General features: G+C 50.6%; 1 protein-coding gene across 1 annotated transcript; it reads left to right on the top strand.

The window, feature by feature from the left end:
* Positions 1-12,103: 12,103 nt before the first annotated feature.
* DUSP4 (dual specificity phosphatase 4) lies at positions 12,104-18,440 on the top strand. Its single transcript, XM_029959471.1, is given in 7 exon segments — positions 12,104-12,247; positions 12,508-12,652; positions 12,655-12,862; positions 12,864-12,904; positions 15,814-15,950; positions 16,370-16,589; positions 16,812-18,440. Coding segments are annotated over 7 exon segments (1,281 nt in total). The 3' UTR covers positions 17,198-18,440.
* The last annotated feature ends 2,313 nt before the right edge of the window (positions 18,441-20,753 follow it).

Here is a 20,753-nt window from a genome sequence, read left to right as displayed (position 1 = left end):
AGAGAAGCCCAAAGCATCACAGCTCCATGGCTGTGCATATGTGCATCCCAGAAACAAAAGCTCTGCAGTCAGCCCTGACAAGCCAAAAGTGGGTCAGGTGGAAATGCGGGAGACCAGTGACTCATCTTGTGGTTGACTGGGCAATCTGGGAGGAGAAAAAAGCCGCCGTCCCTAGGAAATGGAGCACGTTTCCAACCCTTTCTTTCCTCTGCACCTAATCCTAACATCTCTTCCAGCAACAAAATGATAATGTTGGAGTCAGCCCTTAATGCCAAAGAGCATTGTCCCTCAGAGGGAGCATCTATGGCCCAAATATGCCAGCAAGGCTGAATATCTGTTTGAGTATCTGAATATCTTCGTCCTTGCCCTACACTTGAGATGGGCATTAAATTGGTCTGGGTGGGTGGGTGTCTGGGCTTAAGCAGATGCATCCCTAAACAATCCAATGCTGGCCTGGAGTTTGCAGGGCCAAGGGAAGGGGGAAGGGGCCACGCTGGCTGGTGCAACTCGAGAACATTTCTGCCTGTCCTGGGTAGCAAGCAGAGAGGGTGTCAAGGAGGGACACATCTTCCCTGGCATTACCTCTGTGGGTGGAAAGGGAGTGAGGGGAGAGGAGGGCACATGCAAAGCCAGGAGATTACAGTTGCCTGTTAACGATATTTGCTCATTACATCAAGCAAGCAGCGGTCATTCATGAGCCTGGCCAGCCTTCCCTGCTGGGACTTTGTGTCTCATGGCCAGTGACCACAGCAGCTATGCAACCTCCCTGCCAGCACCTGCAGTCACGCCAGAAAACCTCCTGCTGAGCCATGAACAATGCAGGATGGCATAGCTTCTGGAGGAAAAAGGGACAAAGAGGACATTTTGCCTGCCAGGGATTTCAGATGAAGGAAGGGATGCTGTGAGAAGGCAGATCTGTAAATAGCACTGAATTGGTAAGACTGGGGCAAAAAGTCATGTGTACAATTAAAACCACTGGTTTATCCCAGTCCCTTTCCCCATGAGATCCTTACACAATGGGCACGTACACATCAGTGCTTGCTGTATGCCCTGGTTGCACTTTCTTGGGGAGGAAGGATGTTTTGTGCTCATGGTTTTGGTGTTTCAAAGTTCTTTACAGTCCCTAGTGCTTTGGCATTTTTCTTCCAACAGTCTCAGTCAAGGAAATTCAGCAAAAATGAATGGGTGGTATAAGAAATGTCCTGATGGACAGAACAGGGTAGTATGAGATGGGACATCTCAGTGATGCAGGGTAGGCTTTCTCAACTCTCCAGCAGCAAAGCTGACAGGGACATGTGTAACACAGAGAGGAAAGGGTGAAAACGACCACAACAGATTTGATGAGAATTAGAAAGCTCAGCTTTGCCCTGAGACCTCTGCAGTTTTTCCCAAGCACACAGAAAGAGAGAGGCCAGTCCTCACATAAGGAAGCAAAAGCATATCCCTTCCAATTTGCTCTCCAAATACAGGGAGGGAAAGTCAGGCAGGTTTTCCCTTGGCCAAGGACATCTGCAGGAGAGATACCGCTGTGGCCCTCAAAATTTTCCTGCAAAATTGTTGTGTGCAAAATTTTACTTGCAGATGAAAATGAGTTTTTACAAGACCAAACAAACACAAAGGCAACTCTAAAAAACCCTTCAGTTGGAAATTTTCCTTTTCTCTTCTGTCTTATACCACACACATGAGTCCAGGAGGAGTCTGTGTGGAACTGAAACCAGCACATGGTGCAAGGGGGCTGCAAGGACGGTCATGGGTTGCAATTGCACCTCTGACTTTTACCTCAGTGGGAGACCCCAGGCACTAACCCTGATCAATGAGGTTCCCTTAATGTGGTTATAACCCTATTGAGGTCCTTGATTCTGGGCAAATTGTCTCAGTTTCCCATCTTCAAACAAAGCCTCCTGGTGGCATCACTGGTGCTGGCAGATGGGTCCATTCCTCCTGCACAAAAATTCCTGTGAGCCCCTATTTTATTGGGATAGTCTCAAGGCTACTTCTCTTAAAAAGCATCTGGCCATCTTTTTAAGGCAACATTTGAAATTATAGTTCAGATTAACTCCTACAAGCAGTGCATTCAGACCTAGGTCAGTTCCACCAGCTGGAGAGCCCCAAGGATGCTGATAAGTTGTAGAATGCTCTAAAGGCAGTGGCTGGGGCTGTCTCTCCCAGAAGGTGTGCCAGGTCCTTTCTCTGCATGAGGAAGCCTAGCAAATATTGGGAAGGAGGTGGCCATCCCCAGGGGATCCTGTGATTACAGACCATCCTTCTACCCTTGTAACAAGGCATGTGGGATCAACATCAAGCAAAGAGGGTTCATGTTTGTGGTATAGCAAGGGCAGTGTCTCCCAAAAAGGCTTCCAGAAGTGGCACAGGACTGGAGCAGACAGCTGTGAGGCCTCTAGTCACCAGCTGGCCACACATTGCTGTATAACTCACTCTGGGGATTTGGTCTTGCATACCTTCCCCAAAGGATGTCAAATGGAGGGCTGGCAGTTCCCTTTTTTTTGCTTCCTCTTCTGTGCACTTTGTCACCACTGCTCTGCCCTTTGGAGAGCCTGTGGGGCCACACTGTCTGCACCCCTTCCTTCTCCTCACTTCATTTCCTACGTCAGTCTTTCCTCACACCCAGTACCATTACTCACCATGCTCACTCTCAGCCACTGAGCTATGGTCACACCAGGGATACTGAAAGAGAGAGAGAGGGAAACTCTTCACTTTTCAAAAGAAAATTACCAAAAAATACAAACAAACAGGGAAAGTTCACCCAGGGCAAACATCTCTACTGTAGCTTCTCCCTGCTAAAATGCAAGGGTGAAAAGAAATGCCACTGGGCTTTGCTGCCTTGCAGCATGAGGGGGATGTGGTGTGAAGCTGGGAGAACCTGGTGCCGTGGTGCCCACATGTGCTGTGCCTTTGGCCAGGGCAGCAGGTGGCTTTCATCTGGCATGGCTGAAATTGTTTTTCTTAGCAAGTTTGGCTCCAAAGGAGGCAGACTATTCATACTGGCCTCTGCTAGCTGCCAGCTGTCATGGCAAAACAGATGGCCTTATCACTGGAGCTGTGTATTGAAGACTTACAACACTGATGCTGAAAACAGGCGAGAACAACCCCCAGACCTGACATACCTATTTGTGTGTGTACAGGACTTGTCACACCCATATATTTTGCCTCCTATGCAAAGTTTCCTATAGGCTATCTTTTCATTCATCTTTGCCTTCAGAGGGGATTGCTTGAGCACTATTCCCTTTACTATCAGCCCTGGTGAGGTGTGCTGGCAGCACAGACCATCACAAATGTGTATGGGCTTCCATGTCAAGCCAAACTCTATGAAAACAAAACTTTCTCTCTGCTAATCATGTTACATGCCATGAGCTCACTGAGCTGGAGCTAAGAGCCCAGAATGACAGAGCTTGAATGACCAGCAAATTGGGGAGCCCTCACTTCCATAAATAATTTCCATCCCCTGAGAAGAGCATAGTACTATGTGGTGTCATCCTCAGAAGATGATCTCCTGATAGAATTATTTAGCAAGTCTTGATGGAGAAGAGCAGTCTACAAATGCTGAGTTGAAACATGTCAATGCATCCTTCATGTGACAAAGAAAAATTGCCCCGCAAAAAGAGAAATATTTCCCTGAATCTCCTAGGTAGAATTACATTTTAGTCTTATTAGGTAATTCAGTGCAGTACTCTTAGGCCCCCAAACAGCAAGTGCAGCAAGTGAGATGCCATTTCTTCTGCTCCAATAGCTGGACGGGGATGGGTTTGAAATGACTGACTCTTCCAGGACAGAAATGGAGAAGAGCAGTGAAACAAGGAGGTGGCAGGTTCAAAGCAAGCCCAAGGAAGTGGCTCTGGCATAATGAAGCAGTGGAACTCCTCCCTGCAGGATGCTGTGGATGCTGAACATTTGCATGAGTTCAAAAAGCACCCAGGCCTATTCATGGAGGAAATACCTATTAGGGGTTATTAGGGGCACAGATCCCTGTGCTGGCTCAGGAAGTCCCCCAGGCACATTGCACAAGATGGGAAGAGTTGCCTGGGAAGTGCTGGCTCACTTGCTCAGGTTCATGCTGTTTCCAAGTTGCCTGAAGCAGGATAGCTGCCCTTGCAGCCAGGTCATTCATCCAGCTGGACTTTTTATATCTTTTTTATTATGACTGGAGTACAAACATCCTTTGAGTGTTTCCCATGCTATGGGACTGGTTGGGACATCCAGTAAATGCACCTATCATAGTTTTACTGTTTCTGATGTTCCTGCTGTTCTACTCTTACTATCTTTACTGCTTTTTTGCCTTATTTATGCTGAGTCAGTGCTGCTGGTGCTTGACAACACTCCTGGGGTGGCTTAAATCCTCTGGCTGCTCCGAGAGTCACCAGGTCAGTGATGGGCTCTGGCTGGCAAGTAGTCTGTTGGAGTGTGTCCTAATCTGCTGGGATTTTCTTTTCTCTTTATTTAATCCATTGGGCAAAGCAGAGTGAAAGAAAGAAAAAGAGAGCTCCTGGGAGAGATTTTCAAGGGCATAAACTCTTGCCAGCAAGGCTGTGACATGTGCCTATTTGTGTGCATGCCAACTGCTGCAGAAGTTGACTTCAGCCATGAGAGCATATGTTTGGCAGCAGCCTGAAAGCCTGAGGTCTCTGCTGCTTCCTCTGTCCCTGATGGAGCTATCAAAGCAAAGGCAACAGGATCAGGCCTTTCTGCATAAGGTCTTTATTTTTACAAGAGACACCTCACATTGGCACAGGAAACCACTGACAAGCAAATTGAAGGAGGCTGGAGAGTTGTCCAGCTCCATTTCACATTCCTCCAGAGGCGCAGATCATCACCAGTAAAGGTCTCCTATCTGCCTCCCCTGCTGAAAGAAGGTCTAGCTTTAAAGTTCAGTGGGGACACTTGGGGCAAAGTCCATGAAACCCTTCACGGACACAATCATCTGACGCACTTTCGGGTGTGAGTCAATGCCTGATGCACCAAGACAGGAGGTGAATCAGTCACAGGGCTCTGCTGGGGGTGTCTAAGAAAAAATCATGGCAGCTGTGGTCACTTCTGACCCCCTGGGCCATCCACACTTGACCCTGTGGCTGCCTCATCTCCGGTGGGGGACAGCAGGGCATGACAAGCCAGAGCCACGCGTCCCCGCCCGATTTGTGTGATCAGGCCGCAGCGGGAGCTGAGATCATCTGTGAAGCAGGGAAGGGAGATTAACTGGAGGCACAAAGAAGCCCCATGGGGATTTCAGACTTTCTCTTCTTGCCATAGCTTCCCATGGATGGCTGTGCTGCTCGGGTCTCTGGAGTCCCTGGCTGCTGGCACAGAGGCCATGAGAGGGATGTGCGACTGTTTGCTGCGCAGGCACAGCGCTCAAGGCAGAGCCTAGACTGGGAGGTGATGGAGATGGAAAAAGCCTGCCTCTAAACTTGAAGCTGATTTGGGGTTTTGTCTTGTCGCAATTATGATGACTGCTTCTCTGTGCCTTGGGAGTAATTTCTGGGTTTAAATCTTCCTTTGATTTTTCATTTACAGTTGCCATTATCTTGGTCCCAGGCAGGCACACAGATGCATCAGCCTAAGTGTGGCCAGTTTGGCTCCAACCGCTCTGCTCAGAAACTTTACGCTGAGTGACACCAATATTAGGGACAGAAACACAGAAATAGGACTTTCAGCTACATTTCTAGCCTCTGAACATTTCTGGCTCAGCAATCTCTCTGTATTTAGTAACCACCGATGTGCTTTACATCCAGGAATGTATCCTTTTACTTTTGAAACCCTATATACTCAGAGCACACACAGGGTCCTTCAGTAAGGTGTTCCCCTGGTTAACACTTCATGTGAACTGATGCTCCTTATGTGGGTTTGACCTTGCCAGCTGTGACAATTTCAGTTCCCATGTCCTGCCACCTGGGTGATTGCTGAGCATCTCCACCCCTCACAACAGGGAACTGTCGTGTTGAAAGAGCCACCGAGGAGCCCAGCTCCTGCCTGGCCCACTACTTGAGGGACAAGAGCCCAGCTTAATCCCTGGTTTCCCTGTTCCCCTGGTGCCTGCCATTTGGGCCTTGGGATCAAGAATGCTACAGGGGAGCTACCTGAAGCCAAGTGCACCTGCTGTAGAAGGCAATACAAGAAGAAGTGCCAGACACAAGTCACCCCTCCCTCAGTATAACTTGGAGGGGTGTCCCAGTTACTGCTGGCACAGAACAACCTGCATTTCCACTGCTGTTTCAAAACTCATACAGTTACCACTGTTACATTCATAAAAATTAGTGGGACATTTTTCATTCATAGCCTGAGTGTATGAGTCTGACACTATGTATAAATAGGTTATAGTCACACTTACATAACGCTGCCTTATTTATGATCTTAAGCCCAAGGGAGAAATGTCTCATCCACCGTCCTTTCTTCCTGGCAAAAAACGTCATTCAAAGCTCAGCTTCAATCCTGTCACTGAGGCCGGATGCTTAACCAAACACTGGGAAATTCAAGAGAGGCATTTCTCTTTCGACTTGCAAACAGTGATGTCCCCAAAGAAGGCAGCTGCTAGGACCTGCATGCCTGTCATTAAATACTGCACCAGGGCTGGAAAGCTTTCAGGAGTGATCCCTGTCTTCACAAGCATGTGGGATATAATATATGTTAAAGACAAAATGTCACAGGCTATGTTAGGGGTTAAAATGCCACATCTTTCACTGGCTTCAATCTAATTTTCAAAGCAGATCCCTTACACTGAGCCTGTGTTACAGCAAACTGAGAGGAGGGGATCAACTTGCTTTCATAGATTCACTTCTCTAGCTCTGCTGCATCCTCAAATCCTGCAGCCAAAGATGTGACTAATCCCCATGGCACTTAAAATTCTGGGATTAAGCGACCCATGTGCCTCTTTTATCCACCTCATATACATCTGCTTTATAATCCGTGGTTGTAATAACATGACCACAGACCATGTGTGTCCTGACACCTGGGGAAAGCTTCAGGGCTTTTGTGGAAGGCAGAAGACCAATGGGGATGGGCACAGGTTGCTGATGGGGTCTGACAGCTGGCACAGCACCACAGTTGATAAAAAATGACAAAATGTCAAGGACAGCTCCTGCAGATTCTTATGTCAGGAATCAGCTTACAGGCGTGGGTTACCATGGTCTGCCAAGGCTGCAGAAACATTCATCAATGACCCTGCACCCAACAAACCACCACCTGATTTGAACCACATGTTAAAAGATGCTGTGCCCAGGGGATGGCCAGACTGGCTCTGCACCTGCTGGGACCCATATCAGGGCTGGTCTTTGGGTCCAAGTCTGCCACATCTGTGGGATCATTGGTCTCTTAAGTCCTTTTAACAGCGGGAGCGATGCATCAGATCTGTGTGCTCTTATCCACCATCCAGTCCTCAGGAATCCCACCAGCAGCTAACCTCCAAACCCTGCAGTCACCTCACACTTCCCACCACAGCCAGACAGGTCAAAAAGAAACAATATGGGGATTTTGGGGAGGGAGCCTCCCTGTTTCTGCAAGTAGCATTTAGGCCTGTTGTGGAACACCTCTCCCCACACCACCAGCCCTAATTAACTGCATGATCTAACCATTTAGCAGAAATTGTCAATCTTCTTAAAATCCTTCAGCCATTCACTGACCATCCTGGATCAGACTTCACATTTCTCATCCAGAGGGCTGGAGCTGCCCTGACTTTTACAACCAGAGATGAGGAAGTGGCAAAAGGCAGGGAGGTGACAGAGAGAGGAGAAACCAAACCTGCAGCAGAAAATGGCTTGGGCCACTTTGTATGCTTCTAATTTGACTAGATCCTTCCCTAATCACATTTGCATGGGCATAAACCATCTCTAGCCATTGAGGTACATGGAGTACCCCATTGCTCTTCTGAAGAAGAGCTCCTTTGCTTTCAGGAATAAAGGCTGCTTTTTCCATCTCCCAATCTAAATCAGATCAGGGGCCCACTAATTACTCTCCTACCTAGTGTTTTATAGCTCTGATACTGCAGGGCAAAAGCAACAGATTATTTGTTCTTCTTGAGATAAAATCTGTAGGGCAGTTCACTGGAGTGGGGATTACACACTGAGGCCTCAGCAGAGAGCAGAGAAAGCAGACCTGGCAAAGCTCCTGGCATTTTTCATGTGCTGTTAAAGGCTTTTGGGTTGGCATGCAGGTCTTTGGCGCTTGAAGCAACAAAGATTGTGGCAGGGTTCAAGCAGCCTGGTATGAAGGAGCAGGGATGGGAAGGGGAAGCACTTCAACCCAGTCTGGGACAAATCTTTCCTGGCTCCATTGCCTCTTGCACCAAGCACATACAGTGTTGTTGAAAAGCCCTGAGGGATTGTCTGTTGAAAACCAGTTGTGGATGAGCTGCTCTTCTGATTGCCCACCAAGAGCTGAATTTTTTCTTGATGCCTTGGAGGACAGGGTGATGATAATATGCTGTTGTGGTCCTGGGTTTAAAACAATGTCTGGGACAATGTGAAACTTAGCCATGAGAAGCCAGTGCAGGAGGGATGCAGGTGGGTCTAAATAGCTACATGCCCTCGGGTGCTCCCAGGATGTCCCATGGCAGGCAAGGTGCTGCCCTGTAGCTCAGGTGGCTCACATGCTTTTGCAGCAGAGGGGTTGGAAAGCACTGGAAATGAACATTTTCCCCTCCTCCACCCTGTCAGCCAACCTTGTATAATTTCCCCTTTAGCCTCCCTAGACAGGTTCATTACAATCCCCCTCCATTAATATGCAAATATGCCCTAGAGGAAAAGAGAGTCTGAATGCATTAACATGAATCTTTTAACTCTGTCACTGCTGCACTTCCTTTTGCAGACAGGAGGATGCATTCCCCAGCCTGGAAAGCTGAGAGAAAGAGAGGTGCCATGAAAGGAGAACTGTGAGGTGCTGTATGAGGACAGAAGGGAGCAATGACCCTGTGGCACTCCGTGTGGGATGAGTTTTGTCAGTAAATGCAGACCTGCAAGTTGCTAAGATCTTGATTCTGCCTTTCATTTCTGCCAAAGGCTTACTGCACATGCCAGGGCAAATCACTCAACCCTTTGGCAAACCGCTGGGAGCTGTCGGAGAAAGGTGGCAGCATCCTTATGCTGGAGCCTCTGCCATGTGCCAAGAGCAGTGGGGATATCCCTCTGTGCTTTGTCCATCCACAGCCATACAGACTGGCTGACCAGGAGGATAGAGGGAATCAAGGTCTTGGGAAAACCCCAGCACAACAAAGTCCTGGCCAGTGGCACAGAAGCAGGCACATCTGTCAGGTAGCTGAGGCTTGCAGCGTGACACAGTGTGCCAGGACCCCATATGTGCATGCTGGGGCCAGGACCCAGGGGAGCAGAGCTAGGAAAGCCTGGAGAAGCCTAGAGGGCTCACTGGGCTCAGCAGCTTAGAGATGCCCATAGCAGCTATTGCCCACCCAGGGGGACTCATGCTTCAGCATTTCTCTGGGTAGCAAAAGCCTTTAGGTAGCCAAACAAATTGATATCTATTGGTTGGCAGATTTACAGCCTGGCTCTAATTTGGTTTTCAGTGCCACAGTGAGATGAGGTGTAAATTCCTTTTTCTTAATTCAGGGTACATATTGACATTTAATCATCCAAATATGCACCTCCTTTGACAATTCGTTTCCCTTCAGCCTCCTTCAACAATTGCCTCTTCTGGCCAGGGCCCTATAAAAGATGATTCCTTGACTCTGCTGAAAAGGAAATGAATGGTCTCTTGCTCTGCCTCTCTCTTTTCTTTCGGTTGTTTGTTTTCCAGCACGATATATTTCAGTTTGCACCATGCAGATGCTGTTTGACAGCAATATTAGCTTTCACGCTTCTCCAGGTTTGCAAAGTCAAGACATGAAGCTGTATGGCCTTCTCACATCACCACCCCCTATCCCCAGTCCTTTCCACTGCCCCTGCTCCTCCACCCCACGTTATTGTAATTGTGTTGCTTCTTTTGCCTTGCGGCTTCTGCCTTGCAAGCATTTTTAGTGGCTCTCATCTTAACACCTCTATAAGCAAAGTTAACTAGATTTCCTTTTGAGCTAACTGCAGTGAGGGAGTTCAGTCTTTATCCTGGCTGAGTGGCATTGGCCTGGTTAATTTTGGGCACTCTCACCTTTGGGTTCAATTCCTTCAATTTTTACCTGTGAGCCACCATCCCCAGCACAGCATCAGCTCCAGACACGACCAGCCAGGAGCACAGCTGTGGGAATGCCTGGCATGGGTGCACAGTGGTATTTCCAGCAGCCTGGCTGGGTGCAGTTTATTTTCCAGGAAGAAAGAGCCAAGAACCTGCCACCTCCAGACAGCCAGCAGGAAGGGATGAACAATAAGGAAAGGGTTCAGGCACATGGAAACACTTGGAAATCTCCACCAGCTGCACATGCACACACACCCTTCCACACTCCATCCTGACATAATGTCCTCCATCAATGCTCATGCAAACATCCAGAGTCAGCAGCCCAAATGGCCCTTCCTGCACCCATGCCAATATTGCCTTCCTCTCCTACCTCAGATCAGTTTGGCCCAGTCACACACTGGAGAGGAGCTTTGACGCATTCTTTAATGGTGGCTGCTTGAAGGCCCACAGTTAAGTAGTAATTGAGTTTATCCGCTAGGGGAGGGAAAAATTAGGATGTCAGGCCCTGCTCCCAAGGACATACGCTTTGTGTCCTTGGTTATCCAATTTTAGTGTAAAAGCTGGACTGAATAGTGCAGAAGACATTGCAGACAGTAGGATAGCTCGTCACACGATAGTGAAAACAACATATTTTGGCATCAGCTCTTGAATAAAACTTTCTAAGACGTTTTTGATACTCCAGCTTGAGTTCAAGTCATGTTGCTTTGAGAGCAAAATTTTCAATTAGTTTGTAATGAGATTCTCAGTTTGAGTTTTTTGTCTCTGACAACCTTCTCTAAAGGAAGAAAGAATGTCCCCGGCACGTCGCTGGCCAGCCAAATTCTGCTTTATTCAGTAGAAATAGGTTTTTTGCTATCCTTCTCTTTGATGCAGGTTGGAATGGAAGACAATTAGCCTTCCACCCCTGTTGTATTAGGCAACAGGCTCAAATACATTCCTGGAGTGGGATGTATTACACAAATGGCAGATATGTTTTCCCCATAGCTCATCTGATTCGACTTGGCTGGCAAGGGTTTGGCACAGCACACGAAAGCCAGAGGTGCAAAGATCAGGCTGACTCAGATGGAGGGGAGAATCTGACAGCAGTTGGAGAGCAGAGTCTAAGGGAGAGGCAGCAGCGGGACACAGGAATGTCACCAGTTGTAGGTCTTGAACGTGCACGGTAGGTTGGATTGCTCCCAGGCAGGCACAACACAGCAAGGTACTACCCTGCCTTGCCCAAGTAAACACCTACCTGGCACGCAGTGCAGGGGAAGTCAAGCTGCCTGTTCAAATGCTGCCCTCTGTGAAAAGTAGTGATGGGGCAGATGGGCTTGAATATCCTTTGGGCCCTTAACCTTACCCCCACCATGTCCAGGTCCACACTGGGATATCTGAGCACCTGCAAGTCTCTGAAGCAGATTCACCTGGGACTGGCCAGTGTCTGCAGGGAACACCCCGAGTGCAGTCACTATCATTGGGGTTTTCAGCATTGCTTTCATTTGAACGCAGTCCAAAAGGGGACCTCTGGGTAAAATGACTGCTTGGTGTTCGGGGGATGGTGAAGGTGAGACCCCGTTGGGACACTTCAGGGCTGTGAATTTGCTCCTTTGGCTCTTAGCTGAAAACAGAGTTCCTCCGCGTGAGGAATCACATGAAAGAGCCCTCCACAGGGCCACTACCCACGCAGGGTGCTGTAGTGTTTTTAAGGCTCTGCAGCTAATGAGATCCAATTTTCTGACAGGGAAAACGTGGCTGTAGCAGAGTCAGAGGGACTCAAAGGGACCCTGCAGAGCTGCCAACGGGGCCTGCTTAGTGCCTGCCCCCCTCCCCTCGCAGCAAGCAGTCCAAACAAAACAGAAGCAGTGGGACAAAGGGAGACACAGAAGCGTGCAGAGCGTGTGCCCGGCCATGCGTGTCTCTGTGTGTGTGCGTGTGCTGCACTGTGTGTGCCCGTACACGCGTGTGCACACGAGTGCGCGCCTTGCAGCGTGTATGTATGCGCGTGTGCCCAGCGGTGCGTGTGCCCTGCAGCGTGTGCGACCCGAGGGGTCCCGGCGGGGGTGACACCCCGCTGCCCCGCGTGACAAAGGCGGCGGCGCCGCCCGCGCTCGCGCCATATCACAACGGGGGCGAACATGCGGTGGCGGGAGGATTTTTTTTGTGAATGGAAGGCGGTGAACGTCGCCGCGCACCGCGCGCCGCCCCCCCTCCATTCATGCGGCCACGGGCGCGCGGGTGATGGGCGGGCGGGGCGGGGCGGGGCGGGGGCCCCCCCCCGCGCGCCGGCCGCCGCCGGCGTAGTAAAGGCTGCGCGACGGCGCGCGCGGGGCGTGCGCGAGCGGCGCGGCGGCGGGCGCGAGGGCGCGGTCAGCCGCTCCCCCGCCATGGTCGCCAACCGAGGGGCTGCGGGAAGATGGAGGCAGCGCGCTGCGCCGGCTCGTGTGCCACGCGACGAGGCCGGGGCCAAGGCGAGCGGCGCCGGGCCGGTGCTTGGTGCTGGACTGCCCCCGCCCCTTCCTGGCGCACAGCGCCGGCCACATCCGCGGGCGCTCAACGTGCGCTGCAACAGCGATCGGTGCGGCGGCGGGCGACAGGGCGCCCGTGAGCCTGGAGCAGTAGATCCTGCGGCCGAGGGCGAGGTGCGGGCGCGGCTCCGCGCCGGGCTCTTAACGCCGCCGTGGTCGTGTCGACGAGGCGCAGCCCGCGCCGCGGAGGCCCTGCGCGAGGACCAGCACGTGGCGCTCGTGTCGCGCGCCTCCGTCGCGCACGGGCGCGGCCGACATCCGCCTCCTGGCAGGTACCGGGGGGAAGCGCAATGGGGCGGGGAGGGAACACCAGGAATGTCCGATGGGACGAGGCCCGCGGGCAGCAACCACCGCCGCCTCCGCCCGGGAAGGGGGTCCGACCTTCGCTGAGCCCCGGGCAGGGCGCTCTCCGGGCTCCCCCCTTTTTTTTCCCTCCCCCCCCCTACGGCGGTCCTGCCAGAAGTTTGGGTAGGCGGCGGTTAAGGTTGGGGGGGGTCGCGCCCCCCCGAGGCCGTCGCCCCCAGGTGGGATCCCAGGGCGATCGGCAGCGCCGACGTTCCACCCGCGCGTGGGTGCCCGAGCGGAACGCAGTCCGAGCCGGACTGGGGGGAGCGAGGGGTGGGACAGGTCCCGTGTCTCTGCCTGGGACCGGCCCTGGGCAGGGCTGGCACAGGGACTCCGGGAGGCAAGGTACAAACCCAGGTGGAAGTGGGGAGAGGGAATCCCCCCACTCTTTGTTTGAGTTCATCCCCAGCCCCGCGGTGCAGAGAAGGCGTTTATGCGAGACCAAATAGCTGCTGTCACGCCGATGTCCCCTTGCAGTGGGCAGAAACCCCGGGGATGCCTTTTGCCACTACAGCAAGGATCAAGGCTTCCCCTCTCTGCCGTGTATTAAATGAGAAGCTGTGTGCATTTGGAGCTGCTGGTCCTGAGAATTGCCGTGAGGTGATTTAGAGGAGAGGGATGCTCAGCTGGGGTTCCTGGATGAGCTCTGTGGGGTTTTTTCTTTTTTGTTTACAGCCTGAGAGTCAATTTATTCGTTGGTTTACTTACAGCAGGGGTGAGGATGTGTATGCAGAGTAGCAAATCCATTAAGAGGCTTGATAGATGGAGGAGCTAGCACTTCTGTTGTACTAGGTACAGTAAAAACAGCAGGAGCTGTTCGGAGGATGTGATACGATGTGCTGCTGTGGGAGTGCCTGCACAGCAAGGGCTCACTTGGGAGCAGGCTTTTGGGTCCTTCACCATGAGCCACTGTGGTGCTGGGAGCCATGCATGTGGCAGGAAACGCTGCTCTGCTTCAAGGGTTGCCTGTGTCAGCTGAGAGCCTCTGGTGCCTCTGTGGTTTTCATGGGAGGTTGTCTGGGGTTTCCAGTCCTTTACTTTTAAGGAGTGGGCTCCTAGAGACTCAGTCTCGGCACTATAGACTTCTTCCTTGCTTACCACAGAGCTACTAAAAAGATCAGTCTTGCTCTGATTTCACAGGAGCCACACTAACCCAGAGCTGTGCATGCCCAAATGCAGCTTTGTTGGGTGTGGGTCATGATGAAGACCCAGATGTGTTTTGTGCACATCAGGATGCTCCAGGCTCACTGTGAAGCGGCCTGGCTGCGTGTTGCTTGGCAGTGGGGACCTGTGCAGCACAGTTCCTGTTCCGGGCAGCCTGGAGCTGCACACCCCTGCCTGGAACTGCTGGATGTGGTGCTTGGCTGAACAGGCATTAGGTCTGATGAGATATACTGAAGAGAAACATCTTTGACTATTGGAAAGGGCCTCTTTTTCTTTCCAAGGAGGGAGCCCATTTTTGCCCATCACCCTGGGCAGCTTTTCCCTCTCAGGATGCTGGGATGTGGGAGATACAGGGATTTTAGGACCGGATCCCTTGAAGTTGTCTAACAGGGTTTCTTGGTTTTGGATGCTCTGTCAAATCGAAGCAGTGGACTGTAAAGGGATGTCAGGCCATGGAAATGCAGGCTCTGCAAACTGTCCTGCCTGCGTGGGAGGGACAGTACAGTGCAGTGATGCATATTCACGGCTGGCTCTGCTTTAAGGTACTAGAGCCCTTCCGTGAGTGGGGGGAGGAAACCACAAAGGACACTGAGATGCTGGTAGTATTGGTCTCTAGCTGCCTGGGGATTCCTGGGCTACTTTGCCATTAATCTTTTGAATGCCTTGTTCGGGGCAGTCTCAGAGCTAAGGCTGGATAAGAAATATGTGTCCTGCTGTATGTGCTCTAGTAAGCTGAAATCTGCAGTCATAGGTCCTGCAGTTGGGTTGAGTCTTCAGGAACCATCCTGGGAGTCACGGCTTGGACTAGCTAGTGTCCTGTGGTGATAGTAAAATACCTGATTTTTGTTGATTTTAAGGCTCAAGGTCAGACTTTACACGGATGTCAGGCTTGTTATTTGATTTGAATGAGAGAAGCAGATCTCACCAGAAGCATTTATTTGCAGCCAACACTGCAGTTTCCCTGTCCTGGGAACTCAGTGGGATTTGCTTTTGTTTTGCGTGCCATTAGGAAGATCTGAGGTCACCTTTGCTTATGCCTCTGGCAGCAGGTCAAAGGAACAAGGTGCTCTATGTTCAGCTTGCTCCCATGTCCTTGAGAGGCAGCAGACACCTCTGGAGGGCAGCTTTGCTGTGGGTTTAGCTTCACTGTACCTGGCCAGTGCCAAGGCTTCCGTGGTCTGTTGTTTTGGGAGCTCTGGGCTGAAGGGTCAAGCTGGGAAAGTAGCAGACCTGCCTGTGCTTTGTGACAGAATGATGTGTCCAGGGGAGCTGGGAACTGAAAACAGTCTTTGGCCGTGAAGTAGTTTTCCCATTTAAGTCTGAGGATGCTGGTAACAAACCCTCTGTTCATCATCTTAAGAGAGTAACGTTGGCCTCAGTCTGGGGTTTTGGCCAGCGGTGTGTAGGGGACTAAACCCTGGACCAGAGACTTTGGGTAGCCAAGATCATTACAGAGCTCTTGGTGCTCTTGCTCCAAGGGAGTAGTGGGGGCCTCAAGGATTCCCCTCTTGCTGCCAGGAGCCTGGTTGCTCATCCTGGGGCAGACCACTCTCTATTACTGTAGCATCATCTAGTGGCCAAGGGCATGGTGAGACACATCAGTTCCAGCTGTGCTGTTTTGGAATACAGTGAATGTAGCCTGGGATAATACTTTGCTCCTCTCTTCTTACAGGGGGCTATGAGCGCTTCTCCTCGGAGTACCCTGAGTTCTGTGCAAAAACCAAGTCCCTGAGCAATGTGTCACCCCCCACCAGTGCTGAGCCCTTGGATTTGGGCTGCAGTTCCTGTGGGACCCCCTTTCATGACCAGGTATGTGTAGAACGCCAGTGCTTAGCTATTTTGACTGCTCCTTCCAGCATTGCCACCTGGTCCTGCTGGAGTCTCTCTGTTCTCTCTCAGCTGGGGCCTGCAGAGCCAGAGCCCTGCTTCCTTTCCTCTCCTGGGAGAGCATGATGGTCCTCCTGGTCCCAGGGTGTTTGCAAGCCTTGGGGAGTGGACAAGCCCAAATCCTGTTAACCCACACCTGCCTGTTTCTGAACGGGACGAAGAAGGGGAGGGCTGAAATAGGTTTAACAGCTCGGGAAGGCAGCCTCTGCTCCCTCTTTTGAGGGCCCTGGATCAGGTGCCAGGTTCCTGCACAGTTCAGGGTCTCCAAGCCTTCTGGATGTTTGTCCTGCCCACGGCTGTCCTCTGGTCACCCCCATATCTGTTGTTTTTCTCTGTAACAGGGTGGGCCTGTGGAAATCCTTCCCTTCCTCTACCTTGGCAGCGCCTACCATGCCGCCCGGCGGGACATGCTTGATGCCCTGGGCATCACAGCCCTGCTGAACGTCTCCTCAGACTGCCCCAACCACTTTGAGGGGCACTACCAGTACAAGTGTATCCCTGTGGAGGATAACCACAAAGCTGACATCAGCTCCTGGTTCATGGAGGCAATTGAGTACATTGGTGAGTGCATGTGCAGAGGAGTTGTGTCCATGTGTGTTTTATCACGGGGAGGTTCCTGCCTCAAAGACCTGGAACCTTTGGCTCAGAGGGGGCTGGTGTCTGGCAGGGTCCAGGCCATTGTTCGCACTGGTGGGAGGGAGGTCAGCCACCCACCTGCAGGTTTGGTGAGGAGTTGGGCTTTGCTGGGTGTCAGTCTCATGTCTCTTCCCTGTTGCCCTCCAGACTCAGTGAAGGAGTGTTGTGGCCGGGTCCTGGTCCACTGCCAGGCTGGTATCTCCCGCTCAGCCACCATCTGCTTGGCTTACCTGATGATGAAGAAGCGAGTCAAGCTAGAGGAGGCCTTTGAGTTTGTCAAGCAGCGCCGGAGCATCATCTCCCCTAACTTCAGCTTCATGGGGCAGCTGCTGCAGTTTGAGTCACAGGTGTTGGCCACCTCATACGCAGTGGAAGCTGTCAGCCCCTCGGGGACACTGCGGGAGCGGGGCAAGGCCACCTCCACCCCCACCTCTCAGTTTGTCTTCAGCTTCCCAGTGTCTGTTGGTGTCCATGCCACCCCCAGCAGCCTCCCATACCTGCACAGCCCCATCACCACGTCGCCCAGCTGTTAGCTCAGGGGCTGAGGCCAGCCAGGCAGACAGTGCCAGGCGTGGAGGGGGCACACAGGCACAGAGCCCTGTGATGTTAAGCAATAGTGCCGGACACTGCCATTCATCCTGGACTCAACGTCTTTTTCGTAGGGAAATTTCTTACCTCATCTTGGTTTGTTTGCTTTTTATTGTCATGTTTTGAAAGCACGAAAGTTGTAAAAGCCACAAACCCTGACATTGTCCAGGCTCTTTGGGGGAGGAAGAAAAATTATATACTGGGTTTCCTCAAGTGCCTGGTCTTCATCTGTTTCCATCCATATTTTACTGTCTTGTGTTTTAAAAAAAGATACACCTCCCCTTCTCCCCACGTTTCTGCCCCTAGCTCACCCAGGGTGAAAAGGGAGCACACCCTCTTTTTATTGTGCAGCAGTCTTCCCCCTTGCACAAGGAAACCTGGGTTGTGTGTGTCGTGGGTGCTGCTCACTTGAGCAGCAGGTAGACTGGGTGACAAGCAGAGCTGCAGGCAGGGCCATGGGGCAAGCATGAGTGGTGGCAGGGGCTGCCTGCACTCAACCTCAGCCATGCCAGTGGCTGGGGAGATCAGGCAGTAGCTGGCAGGCACCTGCCAAATCACCAGCTGAGCCCATTCCATTCCAGTGGGGGAGAGCAGTCTCTGTGGTTGGGAAGTGGTTTGGAGGGGGAAATACAGTCTGAAATGCCTTTTCTTGCCTCTGTGGATCACTGGTTTCTGCAAAGCCTAGGTCCAATCTCCTGTGGCTTTAAGATGAGAAAAATGGGGTGGGGCAGCAGTCTGGGCTGCTTTTCATCACTTTGTTGAGTTTCCTCTCCACCCATCCCACTGCTGCTCTTCTTCCAAAAGAAGCAGGATGGAACATGGGTGGGCTGTAATGGAAGAGAGTAGCTGCTGGGTGGAGGACAGGCTGGCCCAGAGATGTCATCCATCCAGCATTTTCAAGCTTTCCTCCACCTCATGACCAGCGTCTCGCTCACCTGTGCAACATTTCTGCAGCTTTTGGTCCAAGCCTAGAAAATGCCTCATCTTCAGCCCACCTGGAGCCTTATTTCCCACCCTACCTCTGTCCTTCCCTGCAGTCCAGTTCAACACACAAGATGCCTGTGTGGCTGATGTACATATGTATGGTTTTGTTCTTTTTTTTTTTTCTAGAAATTAACTTTTTATTTATTGCCTGAGGGAGGGAGGAAACACTGTTTGGAGAAAATAAAAATAAAACTGTTTTCAACAGTTGTGGCTGGAGCAGGTTTGTCCTAAGACCAAAACAGAATAGCTGGTTTTGTACACACTTCACTTTCACAGAGCAACTGTTAAAAATGTATTTATTGAATTTTAAACTATTACAAGTATTGCAGATCAGACATTTAGCCAAGCACATTTATAGATCAAACTCAGTTGTTACAGAGATGTTACCTAAAGTCCACCATGTAGGTAGGCTGAGAACCTGCCCATCGTCTTCAACTTAGAGAGAAGGTAAAGGAGGAAATAAATAAATGATATCCCAGCTTCAGGTAATTGGCAACCAAGAGAGGACACATACAGGGCTAGTTATGAAAACAAGTTTTACAAAACAAGGTCTAGAAATTCAGTCCCCCAGGTACACTGCCATTTGGGTTGCCAGAGAAAGCAATTAGGAATGACGATGCACAAGCTCATGGGACTGCAGCACAGAAAATCCCCATTTCAATTTCCAAAGCTGAAACATCTGCAGATGTTAAGAAAGTGTCAAAATTATCTTGTAATACAGAGACTCTAATACTCTACATTAGTAATTAATGGGACCAACACTAAAACTCACCACCAACAGGTCCAGCAAGACCAGTACATCAAAACCAGTCAGATAATACAACCTGACAGGCATATGTGTTAGCGCAACAGGAAAGGCATCTGCTTCTCACATCCCCTACTGATTCATGGGCTCATTCACCTTGCTACAGAGATTTTAACACACATACACTGTTCCCTGATCCTCTGGGTTTCACATCTACGTGTTCAAGACAGGTGGGAACGCCACCACTGCACCTCTGTGCACGTGTCCTGATGCTCTCTGAAAGACCAGGAGAACATGCTCTGGGACTGTGCCAAGCCACCACCTCTGAACAATGGATTCAAGTCTGTGGAGGTTCACAAGCCAATTCCTACCTGAGGCAAGAACTGAATCTGTGCTTTCTCATGTCTTCCCTATCGGGGCTGCAGCATAGCTTAAAATGCTGCAAAAATACCTTAACATGACTGAAGCATGCCTTAGATGCGTCTCCTTTTAGATTTCTGAGCTAGATTTTCTGTAGCAAAGCAGCATGGAAACGGAGAAATCCCACTGAAAATAAATTCACACATTTCCTGACATTCAGCTTCTGAGAATGATTAGCAATGCTCAAACTAATCTGTTTTGTGGCTGAACCCTTCCTTTTAGTCATCTTGTAAAAACCTCTTCTGGGCAATTTCTGTAAACAGTCCCATATGGAAATTCTAGGCAGTGCCTGAACTGTGCAGGAACTCTGATGTCACTGCAGGGATGCAGGAGTCTTTTTTGAGATTTGCCACTGTTAAGTAGTTCCCAAAGGCCATGCGGTGGCACATGTTAGCATCCCTCAGCACTTCAGGAATTCACAGAGAGCAGACGCCTCCTGTAACCTACAACAAACACTAGGAGCAGCTGCTTTCCAGAGCCAAGAAAGTGTCCTTCTCCAGAAGCTGCTCTGTCCCATATACCACACTCCTTTTCTGTGCCTGCTGCCCACCAAGGCCAGCAGTGCACAACATTTTGTGGGGCTTTCTTTTTGCTTCAGTGTAGAATTTTGGGGTACTCTGGTTACCAACAAGCAAAGTGTAAGTTTGCAGGCAAAATAAATTCCTGCTATATAATGCAGTGGGATTCAATTGCATCACATGCAAACACTCATAACAGAAGTTAGAAAACCATTGCTTATTCCTTGGACTACAGACCCATAGTGACTGCAACATGGTGGAACTAGTATAAGGGGTTTGTAACAGTCTCTGTGGAGCTGGGATCAAACATGATTGGTTGGTAAAAATAAGGATTGGAAAATAAAATATACCTTATTAAGGTACTGTACTCTGCTTTTAAACCTAACAGAAGTTTTGCTGACAGCATTCAGATTACAATGTCGCTCTGCACCAGATATATAATTCATCAGTCTCATAGAAACAGTTTCAGCAATGGAGGGCAGAATCCTCCCGTGTTTGTTATGTGGTGAAGTTTCTTTCAGTTTTGCCTATTAAAGTCCTGTCTCAAACTGCACAGAAGTTTCAAAATGCTGCCTCAAAGGGACACTGACAAAAATCAACAGGCCTGAGAGACAAATTGCCCCTTTCCCCAGCACACACTGTGTTCTGTCCCAATGGGAATAGCTCTTTCTAGAGCCCGTGAGGGGTGCCCAGGCTCCCCAGCCTATGAGATGGCTTAGCCCAGAGTGTTCGTACAGCCTTAGCTCCTACTGTGCCTCCACTTGTGACTCAATGCTGCAATTAAGCATCCCATTGTCAGGGAACTGCACTTCTCAGGAGGTCAAAAGCTTAATT

This window comes from Manacus vitellinus, unplaced genomic scaffold (assembly GCF_001715985.3).
Source record: "Manacus vitellinus isolate BGI_N305 unplaced genomic scaffold, ASM171598v3 scaffold_0_pilon, whole genome shotgun sequence".
In the NCBI taxonomy this organism is placed as follows: domain Eukaryota; kingdom Metazoa; phylum Chordata; class Aves; order Passeriformes; family Pipridae; genus Manacus; species Manacus vitellinus.
The sequence above is the reverse complement of the archived record's forward strand: the minus strand, read 5'-3'. Positions and strand labels throughout refer to the sequence as shown.